Raw genomic sequence first — 11,900 nt, 5'->3', positions numbered from 1 at the left:
CCCTTCGAAAATGGCGTCGTCCCTCGCCGCGCAGCTGTCGCAGATTGCGGCCAACTCCACCAACCAGTTGAATCTGAAAGCACAGAGAGTCGCGCATTCGCAATCTCTGATTTTTGACAAAAAGGTTGCCGGATCCCAGGACTTTGATACGATTTACGACATTTGCTTTGACGGTTTCCGGGAAATATGCGAGCTAGATCCCCGTTTTGCGCAGTTCGAGCGTTCGATCTTCAGCGAGCGAAGCAAGGCCCAGGATCGGACGGAGATGACCGCAGCGGAAAACAAGGAATTGGATTCAGTATTGGAAGACTTCATGGCATTAATTGGCGGGAGGTTATTACTGAATCCCGCCGTAAAGGCTGCTGAATGGCTCATCAGACGCTTCCGGTACGTATCCGACACGAAGGGCCAGGCTTTTTTTTATGGCTAACAGTTGTGCAGAGTACATGAGTATAATACTGAATTCACCATCCTTACATTTTTACCATACTACCCTACACCTCTATTCCTGAACCTACTCTCGATACTTCCCGAAGACCTTCCATCGGCGTTCAAGGTGCTCATACCATATAAACGGAGTGCGATGAACCCTGTTCGACAAGCCCTCGTGCAAAACGCCATCTCCAACCGTGAAGTTATAACCGCCCTCAACAACCATGTTCTTCAGGTTAGTCGAAAACGGGCCCACCACCACGCACTGCTGTCTTTCTGGGCGGGGATAATCACCGAGGGTGTTGCTGGGATGCTGGATTCAGCACGCTCGGGCCGACGAAATGTTGAAAAGCAGAAGCACGACGGTGTTATACTCCATATCCTTCCAGTTCTCAACAATGGCTTGTCATTGAAGGATGTTTCAGAACTGGTGATTGGGTGTTACATGGTTTGCGTTGTGCTCGCACAGAAGGCTGAACTTCAGGATCAAGTCCTGGATGGGCTGATGGAAGGTGTTGCCGGGTCATGGACGGAGGAAACGCTGAGTTCTGGCCTTATATGTATTGCGGTGCTGGCACAACAGAAGCCCGAGCCCGTATTGCCGAAACGGGTGTTCAAGGCTCTGCTTCGCTTGGATGACCCATTGAAGCAAATAGCTGAAATATCAACGGAGTATAAAACATCTCAGCTGCTTCTTGGGCTTGTGGCTGGCTGCGTTTGTGACCTCCCAAGCCAAAAAGACTCGACCCGCTTGGATCTATTGTCCTTGATGTTTGAGAGTCAGCTTTTGGGCGATGCCGAACTGAAAGAGGCCATGGCCTTGGTTCTCCGAGCCGCGGGCAGCATTGATGGGTCAATAACCTTGGATGCTCAAACGCATCTTGCAGATCTTGTCCAGCACTTCAGCCGGTCAAAGTCGCTCCAGCCAACCTTCCAGAAGTTGATTGAAGAGTCGTCGCTTGACCTCAGCGTACTAGAGCACAACTTGCAAACAGCCATCGAATCTATTCCTGTCAGCAAAGCGATCGAAGATGTGGAAATGGAGGATGCAGATAAGGAAGTATCACAGACAGACGCTTACCCATCAGCCCTAGAATCTGTGGCGAAGGAGAGCGCGTTCAAAACTTCATTCCTCAGTGGGCAGTCCATTCCGGTGTTCGATAAACTTGTCCAGGTCTTCGCACTATCCGTTGGCTCTCAAGAACGAATGAGGTCCTTTACCGAATTGCCTGTTTTATGCATGGCAAACGCAACAAAATCCCCTCAATTCCTTTCGTTCTTCATCCGAGTCTTCACTGGCCCATACCCAGCCGGCACAAAGGCCGCCGCTTTGAAGACCATTTCCTCCACCCTCAATTCCGCGGCCTGGGCTGACCTCGATCTTCAAGCGGTATTGCCTTTCATGCTCGTTGCCCTATCAGACCCCGTCGAAAGGGTGCGCTCCGGGGCTGTTGATGCCTTGGCGGTCATTGGAAAGTCGGCTGGAAAGAAAAAGAAAAACACCGTCTGGGCTCGCGATTCTCTTTATGGGCAGGACAAGCAATCGAAGGAAATTTCCTGGCTTGCCGCCGGCGATTTCCAGAAGGTCTTGGAGCGGGCTGTGCTCCCTGAATTGGAAGAGTGTCGATCTGATGGTGAGCACATTGGTCGCGCTCTCGAGAACGCCTTACGAGGATCAGCAACCGATTCTGCTTCTGCACTCAAGAAGCCCTTACGACTTGCTTTATTCTCGTGCCTCTGTTCACACGCTGTGAAGATTCCTCTCTTTGCCCCCAAAGCCGGCTTGCTGAGCTTGCTCAACCGGGTTGACAAGGCTGGCGGCACAACTCGGACTAAGGAGCTCGAACCGTTGCTGAAGTCATGGCGAGGTATGAGTGACCAAGAGCTTAAGGAAATCCACGAAAGGGAGCATGTTTCTGTGTCTGATTTCGAGGATCAAGTACTCAAAACAGTTACGCCGAAGGAGAAGGATTCTGTCCATCTCCTTCTGTCCACCGTCAACCCTTATTCGGCGTCACTCAGACCCTCTTTCGTATCTGCTGTATTCAACCGCATTCGCGACGTCTGGGCTAAGGTCCCAGAGGACCGCCAAATCGCCGCCGCTGAAGAGCTGTTTAATATCTCCATTCAAGATTCGGAATCGCCTCTTGTCCTTCACTGTCGGGACATTCTCCGTAGCGTAGAGCTTCCTGGCTCTGTGCTCCTAAGCTATCTCCAACAAATTCCTGTTTCAATTACAGACATCGACTCCCTCGGCCCTGCGCCAAAGCGGAGGCGCACCAGCCAGAATAACATGGTGGCAATGACAACTAAGGACGAGGCCAAACTCAGCAAACTGATGGACAAGATGACATTCACCCTGGAACTTGTGGACGGCTCCAATCCAGAGTCTCACCCAGAACTCACAGAAGGCCTGTTCCAAGCTCTGGCGGCTCTCCACCATTTCAAGACTCAAATCCAATCTGGCATGAGCTACCTACTCAGCTTAACGCTTGGTAGCCTCCTTGCCATCGTCAACCGATCGAAAGGAAGTGTCAAGGCACAATTCGATACGTCGGTTGTGCGGGCTGATATGGTCGTTGATTGTGTCCGCACCACGGAGAGCCCCCAAGTTCAGAACACAGCTCTTCTTCTAGTTGCTGGTCTGTCTGTCATCGCGCCCGAACTGGTTCTCCACAGTGTAATGCCCATATTCACGTTCATGGGCTCTAGCGTTCTCAGGAAGGACGATGATTACTCGGTTTCCGTTATCGACCAGACAATCGATCAGGTTGTCCCGGCTCTAATTCAGTCGCTACGACACCAAAAGCGTGATGTTGTTTCCGGGACATCAGAGCTTCTACTCAGCTTTACTGCGGCTTTCGAGCACATTCCTTCTCATCGCCGTCTACGACTATTCCATGCTCTGATCACCAAGCTAGGGACGGAGGAGTTCTTATTCGCGGTTTTGGCAATGCTCGCCAACAGATATTCCACAGACAAGGCAGTTCTGGTCCTCATGACGGGGTTGGTCTCTGATGCTGATGCAGCTGTCGAATTGACTACCTACAGTAAATTCCTCAACTTGGTGAGCGACTCGCTCAAACCCAAGCCCGGAATCTCGCAGGTCCTTCTCGGTATCGGCAGCGATGACGGCCGCGAACCTCACAAGGTGGCTGTAGATCTGCTGCGCGCGTTGGCTTACCTTTTCAAACATTCATCCTTGAAAGTCAAGATCGCCAGAGCGCTTACAGCTGAGACGAGCGACGCAGACCAGATCCGCGCTCTGTTCTCCAAGATCCTCGAACAGGTTCTGGCAATTGGAGAGGCCATGCAGAACGTTAAGCCCGTTCACCAGGCTGCAGGTGATGTGCTCAGTGGGCTATTCAGCACCCTCACCACTGTGGACTTCCTCGACACGATCGAAGCCTTGCTTAAGCGACCTGATGACGCTCTCCGCCGGAAGGTTCTCAGCCTCCTTGCCATTCGCCTGCAACAAACTCCTGAGCGGGACGGCGACTCCCAGATGCGCATGCTCGACTTCGTGACTGTTTTGGTTGATATCGTGCAATCGTCTCCTGACATCTTGCTCAAACACGCGGCGGTGACTTGCATCGACCGTATCACGGAGAAGTATGGCAAGAAGGAGCCGTCCAAGGTTACGCACGCCGCACAGGTTGTTGCCAGCGCCTCGTGCATTGGCCAGGAGGACGACCGCATCCGCATCAACGGCGTGTTATGTCTTGCCTCGATGGTGGAGGTGCTTGGACAAGCAATGATCCCTGCGCTCCCAGAGGTTCTCAACCGCTCGTTGTCCTTGCTTGAGCTTAGCATGGAGAGCAACAAGCTCAACACGAGACTTCACGATGCGGTGTTCACCCTCTTTTCTTCCCTCTTCGTCCACCTCCCTTACATGGTCTCAGCATCCCACCTCGACCGCTTGCTTGTTCTTTCCTTCAAGTCAGCCGCCACAGAGGATCTTGACAACGACAACAGACAGGAATCACTCCGCTTTATGGCCCGAAAGGTCGACATGGGCTCAACGTTTGCGTCCATCGACCGCAACTGGGAACAGGCTGTGAAGGCCGGGCCGGCGGCTACCCGTGAGGTCCTAGAAGCCGTTAGCCTCAGCATCGAGAAGCATCCCAAGTCTGCGACGATGAAGAACCTTTCCGTCCTGACAAGCATCCTCTTCCGCGTGTTCGACTTGCGTCGGGAACAACTCTCGCTCTCTACAAAATCCGTGTTCGATACTTCGGACCTCGAGGAGGTTGAGGATCTTGCCAACGATGTCACGATCAAGATGATCTACAAGCTCAACGACACGATCTTCCGCCCTATCTTTTCCAAGCTGGTTGAATGGGCAACGGCGCTCCCGAAGAAGGATACTCAAGGCAGCTTGGCTAGGTTAACTACCTTCTACCGCTTCCTGCAAGTCTTCTTCAGCACTCTCCAGGTACGTTTCCCCCAAATCCTGCTCAACCCTTACTCCAGAAACAAAAAACTAACATCATCTTTAGTCCATCGTCACCGGCTACGCCAGCTACATAATCGAAAGCGTCGTCTCCGTCCTCTCAACCGCCAGCCCATCAAACCCCAACACCAAATCGCTCTGGCTCGCAACCATGCGCATGCTCCAAAGCGCCTTTGAGCACGACCAAGACGGTACGTCCCAATCCCCCCCCTTCAAAAAAAAATAAAGTAATATAAAGCTAACGCCCCACAGAATTCTGGCAATCCCCATCGCACATAACCAAGATCTCCACACCGCTAATCTCGCAACTCCGCCACGCCACAAACGCCCCCACCGCAGCCCTCATCACCGACGAAGCAATCCCCACAATCACCGAGCTGGCCGTCGCCGCAGACTCCACAGATAATCACAAGGAGCTGAACTCGGTGCTTATGCGGTTCTTGAGGCCCTCTTCTGCTGCTCTTACTAGCGGTAGTGGTGGTAGTAAGAAGAGTTCTGTTGGCGGTGGGGACAACCCACACACGCGCATTGCGGCTCTCAAGGCTGAACAGGCGCTTACTGATCATCTTGGTGAGGATTGGCTTGCGCTCTTGCCGGAGATGTTGCCGTATATTAGTGAGTTGATGGAGGATGAAGATGAGGGAGTGGAGAGGGAGGTGAGGAAGTGGGTTAAGCAGATCGAGGGAGTTCTTGGGGAGAGGTTGGATGATATGTTGACTTGAAGTTTGCTTAAAAAGAATACCTTACTTAGATTACCTGCCTTGTTCTTCGTCTCCTGCCAGGGCGTTTTGAGGTGTTTTGTGTTGTGTGTATATAGGTGCTTTCATCTACCTACCAAGTGTTGTATGTATTCAAAAGTTGCATGTTGTATAGACTTTTCAGTCTTTCCCTTTGAGGAATTGGATTTTCATCTCCGTAATTTCCGTTAGATTATCTATCTATGACCTGCATTGCATCTTTCCGGCCAGCAGGGCGTTAGGAATGCATGCCAGATATCTTGATAAATAATTTGTATAGTCCGGCTATGTTGGAGTGAACAAAGGACGGTCAACTAGATCCTGCTAGTAGGGTATCGCCCAATTTCTCAACTTTTTACCTTGTCCTTCGTTTCAAACCCTCACGTAAACCCCTTCCGCAAATTCTCGTATCGCGAAGCTGGATAGTCAAGGTGGTTCTCGGATTTGTCGAGGCCGTCCACGCCGCCGAGTGTGTCGACAAGCTACAACGAAGCCCTCGTCAGTCCCACATCCACACTCAAAGCAAAACCACAGAAGGGGGTAAAGCGGAAAATAAGAACACCGGGAAAAAAAAATGAAAGTAAACGTACCGTTTCAATCAAACTGCTCCCTTCACCCACCTTCCGATCCCCACTACTTTCCCACCACATCCCACCCCCCAGCCCATTATCCCTCACATAGTCACCTTTCCTCCTAGTAACCCCCACAGAATCAAAACTAACGACCTCTCTCTTTGCGGGATCATAACTAAAGCTCGCACCCACATCTTCAGCGTCCACCACATCCGCCCCCGCCTTCGGGAGCACCTTATAATCCCAGATCCCAGGCTCGAAGGACCCTTCATACCCCACGCTCTCAAAGGGCGTGCCGGGCCCATCTGTGCCCGTAAATGCGCGGCCATAGAGCGGCATGCCAAGGTTTATTTTCGAGGGCGGGATTCCGGCCGCAATGTACGCGGTTATAGCTGTGTCCGTGTTGAAAGGCGTAGATGACGGGTTGGAGGTGGAGGGAAACAGGTTTGCGCTGTGTCCTGTTATATTGTCCCAGCTGCCGCTGTAGTCGTAGGCCATGAGGTTCCAGAAAGAGAGATGCTCGTCCATGGACTTCAGGTGGAGGACTTGGTATTTTGCTGGGCCTGTTTTGGGTTGTTAGTATAGATGGCATTTAGTGGATGGATTGACTGACCAGCTGGAGAGGCGACGCTGAGGAGGAAGTGTTTCCCTTGTGCGTGGGCTGCGCTGTACCGATCTAGTTCCTGTTGGTCGTGCCTTGCATTAGTACAGCCGGGTTATCTTGGATGGAAGGCCTCTGGTCAACATACCGCCCTCGTCTCACGCAAGAGCTCCACAAGGTCGTTTGCCTGCTCGTCGTTCTCTGGATACTATACATATCGCCCGTCAGGTTAGCTCTCTCTCTCTATATCCTTTTCTATCGTATTGACCCAGGAGGCACCATAGAAATCGCCAATAATTGCCAGGACTAACCTCCCAATCAACATCCACTCCATCCATGCCCAAATCCCCCATAAGTTTCACAGCAGAGCTCGCAAAAGCCTTCCGCCCCGACTCTGTCCGCGCCGGCGCGGCAAAATTCTTCGAATAAGTCCACCCGCCAATACTGAGGAGCACCTTGAGGTGTCGATTCTTTTTCTTCACCAGGAATAGCTGCTTGACGCAGCCGTAGACGTTGTTGGTTGCACCGCCCGGCTCGTTCCACGAGTCGGTTGGGTAGTGTTTCTCTAGGTCGGAGTAGGTGTCGGAAAGATAGACCTCGCCGGTTTCGGGGCGGATGTTAGCGAAGGCATATAGGATGTGGGTTAGGTGGGAGGCTGGGAGGTCTGAGGGGTTATGGTGTCGGGCGTAAATAGCCTTTTTTGTAAAAATGGGTTGTTAGTGGAAGAGGTGACCTTGATGAGTAGATGGATGAAGAAGACTTACCCAGTTCACGAAATAGGCCATTGAGCGGTAGTTTCCACCGGAGGGGTTGAGGCCTGGATTGGGAACCCTGTCGGTAACATTTCCTGGTGCATGGTTGGTGCCATTGGTATGGGTGCCATTGCTGAGACCGGTGGTTGGACTACAACGGGATCCGGGACGAGAGTTCTCGAGACCAGAGGGCGAGGGAAGAGCAGCTACTTGGAAGCCGAGAAAGACAGCGGGAAGAAGGACCGTGAAGAGCTTCATGATGAAGGGGTGGGGAGGAAATTAGTTGTTGAGTGGAAAGAGAGAGAAAAGGAGCGGAGAAGAGTGAGAGCGGAATTCTTATAGCGGGATGGAAGATTTGTATAGTCAGAGTGAGTGAAGTATAACAATTCTCGTTGAGATGCAGTGAAAGCAAACATTCATGCTGTGACACAGAGGCTGATTCAAATCAGCCCGTGCCGTATTCACACATAGCCTTTATCCCTATAAGATTAACTAGAATGGATCAAGCCAATAGCCATAGCGTAGATAATTCTGTTTCACTCTGTGGCTCGAATATCGTGTTGGTCGAGTGAATATGCTCGAGATTAAGGTAAGTGAAGAGTGAGCTTGGATAACCTCAAAAGTACAGTATAGGTAGGACAATCGGAAGTAAAGCATGACATAGACATTATCAGAGATTACTATGTAGGACTAATTCTAATCTAGAACTCTATAAACAAAGCATAACTCATTATATAGCCACGGGATTTCCGGATATCAGTTCCAAACGCCATAAAAAAGACCACTTTTTATTCCAATCATGAACATCGGACCTCCTGAGGCCGCGTGCTAGGTAGCGGCGACGCCAGGTCCGAATAGCTTGGTGGAGCAATTGCAGTGTCCATTGGAGGAGGAGCGACACCACGCGGGCTGAAAAACTCGGCATCGACCTCCTCTTGTGTGATTTCTGCTGATTCCCGCCTCGAAAGAGACAATGACTGACCAGATATCAACTGAATGGGAAGTCTCAATGATACCGTCGGCGTGAGGATGTTCATGTTTGGGGTATGGTATGACATGCATAGTTCTAGAACATATGCGCGGGAGAGCAAGCACGAGTTAAAGGTTGGAAGGAAAGCTTTGCTCGTTGGAAGAGACACAGGGATGACAAGTGAAGCTGTATAGTATGTCTCTCCTGAGAAGGATGCTGACGGCCCAGTGATCGACTCTGAAGAAGAAGTTGACTGGAGTGAATCGCGGCGAGCAGTATTTGAGGAATGTTTGGTCCATTGGGCAGAGGCGACACACATATTCGACAAGGGCACTGAGTCCTGGTACAGGCCCCTCCCCGACATGTCAGCCGTATTAACAACACTCGAAGTCGGATAGTCTTCCCAAGGGTTTACAGAGTAGTAAGTCGAAACACGAAGCTTGCTCCAGACGGTGCCCATGCTGGGCGGCTCCTCATTGCCGACAGGGTCGAAGCGCAGATGGACCGTCGCAGCTGTACTCACCGACTCGGCGCTTTTCTCTGGAGGACTGATCTGTAATGGCCTGGGTTGTGCTGCAGCCACAACGAGCCGGCCCTGCTTCGGACGCATTGTACCGCGCCTGACATCTTTCTCCCTCCGTAAGCGGTAAACAGGATGGTCATCGAGAACAGTCAAGGGTGGCTCCTCCTCGACAGCTGGGATGACGCGAATCTTCTTCTTGGCTTCTCTCAGGGACTTTGTAGGGCCCACGACGGGTTTCTGTAACACTTCGGCGCGGATGTGGTATGTGACACGCGCCATGTCAGGCGACATATCGTCCAATACGGACTTGCCGTCACTGGCGAGTGTGGGCTCGCCCAGAGAGGGCACCAGAAGAGTGTGGGAGTTCTGAATGTGGGCGTTTGTCTTGTGGTGGGTGCAGACGTGCGGCAAGAGACGCTGGGGCACGACAAAGGTGAAGGGGAACTGATAGCTGAGGCCGGGTTCGATGACACGGGGGGTTGGATAGAGAGCTTCTTCAATGGGTTGGCGTAGTCGCAGGAACGTTTGTGTTGCGCCTGTACGGCCTGGAACTGCTCCTCGGTCCACAGTAACAGTCTGGTTTCCTGCTGGCTGTTAGTATGTTGTATATAGTCTTCGCATTTAACGACGGTGCATACCCTCTAGTTGGATTTCGATAGCGTCAAAGCTGATGAGATGGGAAGCGGTAACCGTGACAGTGCCTTCTATGGAGTCTCCTGTGGTGTAGGATTTGATGAGGTTGTCGACCTGGCCGTTGAGGTCGATTTTGACCTGAGGGCGGGCAAACGGAGACAGCACATCAACGGCGCCGGAGCCACGGGAGAGGATCGAGGCAGCCATAGCAAGGGAAAGTGTAAAGTTTTAGATGAAAGTTTCCAATTGCTCGGCGAGTATAGCCGTCAAGTAGCTCGTAGGGGCGAGTATTAAACCCCCGGCGGAATGCCACGAAGAAAGGGATGGGGAGAGGGATATATGGAGTGCAGAGTGCTGGTCAAGTCATGCGCCGATTGTATACACTGGAATTCCCCGGAGTCGGACAGTCATCTGGAGAAATCCAACGATGTTGCGGGGAGAGTCTTTCTATATAGTACGAGAGCTGAAACCGTGAGTCACTCCTGCTGAGAAATAGTATGTTCATTTTTTTTTTCTATTAATTTTTTGACCCTGAGCATGTTTACTAGAGTGGAACTGGGTAGCGCGCCCTTGGGTTGACAGGATGGATCAGATGGATCATGCACTCGATGGAGATGACAAATGGGGCCTATGACGCCCTGCAGCTTTATTGCAGAATGACGCCAACAAGGATGATAAATCAACCTGATCAAGCCCGTATCAACTCAAGCATCAACCGAAAAGATTAGATGGTGACTCAGTTGTTCGTATTCTCATTCCGCATCCTGACTAATTGTTCTTTGAGTGACGCCAAAACCCATCGACGACACCGACTCCAACCTCGTCAAAGGCCTGGACTGTCTAAGCCTCTAAAGGTGATCCGAGCGATCGCTAAGCCTCTTAAGGTGAATCGTGTCTTCCTCTAAAGGTGAACCAGAGCGAAGAACATTCGCAGGCGTCTACTAGTGAGGAGAGTGGGCCCGATGACCCCGTCCCCGACCCCGTTCCCGCTGTTTGTCTCGTTTGATTGTTGTTTGATTGCACGCCCTTTGGCAACGCTAACTTTCGTGGGTCTCTGATTGGCCAGTTTCACGACAAGAACTGAAGCCTTGACTCTTGAACGCCTTTTGACAACATCTTGGCTCCATCTCGACGCCCTTTCCTGATGCGCTTGTCAGCAATAATCCGACTCTTGGCATATCGCATTACGTCCGCCGGTGAATCACTCGGGTCCTTCTCCCGCATTTCCACGGATCCTACATCTGTCGCTTCTCTTCGCATGAAGCACATGCCGACTTCCGTTACCGAAGGCTAACGGTGCAAACAACCCAAGAATCCTTTGAAACCCAAAAGAATCACTCAGTTACGAGGACTCCGTATACTGTCTTGTGCTGTTCCTCCAGGGCCCACTTCCCAAGGTGCCATGTGAAGAAAAAACAATCTCAATGCAGTATTGTAACTTCTCTCCATCCATCTTGGCTTGAGCACTTGCCAGCAAAACCATTGGATCAAGGATGCATGGACCGCAACATTGACAGCAATTTCATTCATCTGAATCAAGAGACGTCATACCTTTATATCTCCGCGGTCCTGCATATTTATTTTCGAAGCCATCGATCGTCCTGTGGTTGGTCCGGGATGGAATGATTGATTGGCTTTCCAAGCTCAGTCTTTCCCGTCTTAGGCTGTCTCGGCATGCCTCGTTTTCCCACCATTCATTGGTAGCTACCAAGTATAGGCTGACGCATGAGACAGCCGGAAATTCCACTACAATGGTCGAGTATAATAATGAATGGACGGTAGGTAGGAAGGTCAGATTCCATATCAGGTGCTAGTAGCCACTTCAAATTTGTTTAGTGTCACTTATGACTATTAAAATTCTCTCCGGACTTGCGACCTAAAGCCACACAGGGAGTCGAGTTGGAAAGATAGTTTGAGATCAAAATATCAAATCTGTCCATCTGGAAGGCGCCTTGAATCTCACAGATGCCTCTTGCAGGATTGTTCAGCTTGAGATTAGTTCTCCCCCCCCTCTTAGTCTCATACTCTGTCGTAACCATCTGCTACCTTACTCCCAATGAACCTTGTTGATCCGGGCTAAGGATGGCATTCCCTCGACTGCTTCTTCGACGCTATTTGATACGCCGGCGGCTCGTACTCATCAGCCCCTCAAACCGAGTAACTACCAAGGGCCAGGACTAGGTCATGGAGCGCTAATCCGTGGTAAGCATTCTGAATATGTTCTTTC

General features: G+C 51.3%; 3 protein-coding genes across 3 annotated transcripts; 1 reads left to right on the top strand and 2 right to left on the bottom strand.

The window, feature by feature from the left end:
* Positions 1 to 10: 10 nt before the first annotated feature.
* On the top strand, positions 11 to 5,607 carry utp10 (snoRNA-binding rRNA-processing protein UTP10; the record flags this gene model as incomplete). The annotated part of the gene is made up of 4 exons (XM_040806935.1): positions 11 to 387; positions 442 to 4,867; positions 4,932 to 5,076; positions 5,138 to 5,607. The coding sequence occupies 4 exons, from the start codon at positions 11 to 13 to the stop codon at positions 5,605 to 5,607; spliced, it is 5,418 nt and encodes a 1,805-aa protein (XP_040668378.1).
* Positions 5,608 to 5,848: 241 nt separating this feature from the next.
* On the bottom strand, positions 5,849 to 7,950 carry ASPVEDRAFT_193542 (glycoside hydrolase family 18 protein). The gene is made up of 6 exons (XM_040809139.1): positions 7,560 to 7,950; positions 7,107 to 7,490; positions 6,944 to 7,003; positions 6,808 to 6,877; positions 6,213 to 6,757; positions 5,849 to 6,104 (listed from the first exon to the last, which is right to left on the bottom strand). The coding sequence occupies exons 1-6, from the start codon at positions 7,803 to 7,805 to the stop codon at positions 6,003 to 6,005; spliced, it is 1,407 nt and encodes a 468-aa protein (XP_040668377.1). The 5' UTR covers positions 7,806 to 7,950; the 3' UTR covers positions 5,849 to 6,002.
* A 394-nt stretch (positions 7,951 to 8,344) lies between these two features.
* Positions 8,345 to 9,880, bottom strand: ASPVEDRAFT_84102 (arrestin (or S-antigen), N-terminal domain protein; the record flags this gene model as incomplete). The annotated part of the gene is made up of 2 exons (XM_040817496.1): positions 8,345 to 9,624; positions 9,679 to 9,880. 2 exons carry the CDS (start codon positions 9,878 to 9,880, stop codon positions 8,345 to 8,347), a joined length of 1,482 nt encoding a protein of 493 aa, XP_040668376.1.
* Positions 9,881 to 11,900: the final 2,020 nt, after the last annotated feature.

Source organism: Aspergillus versicolor, assembly GCF_001890125.1.
Source record: "Aspergillus versicolor CBS 583.65 unplaced genomic scaffold ASPVEscaffold_5, whole genome shotgun sequence".
Classification (NCBI taxonomy): Eukaryota; Fungi; Ascomycota; class Eurotiomycetes; order Eurotiales; family Aspergillaceae; genus Aspergillus; species Aspergillus versicolor.
This window is presented reverse-complemented; position numbering and strand designations above follow the sequence as displayed.

Coding starts and splice junctions, on each gene's coding strand:
- ASPVEDRAFT_193542 (XM_040809139.1), bottom strand. CDS start 7,805: ATGAAGCTCTTCACGGTCCTTCTTCCCGCTGTCTTTCTCGGCTTCCAA. Junction 6,758..6,807: donor CAGCGTCGCCTCTCCAGCTG/GTCAGTCAATCC, acceptor AACCCAAAACAG/GCCCAGCAAAATACCAAGTC. Junction 6,105..6,212: donor GGAGCAGTTTGATTGAAACG/GTACGTTTACTT, acceptor GCTTCGTTGTAG/CTTGTCGACACACTCGGCGG.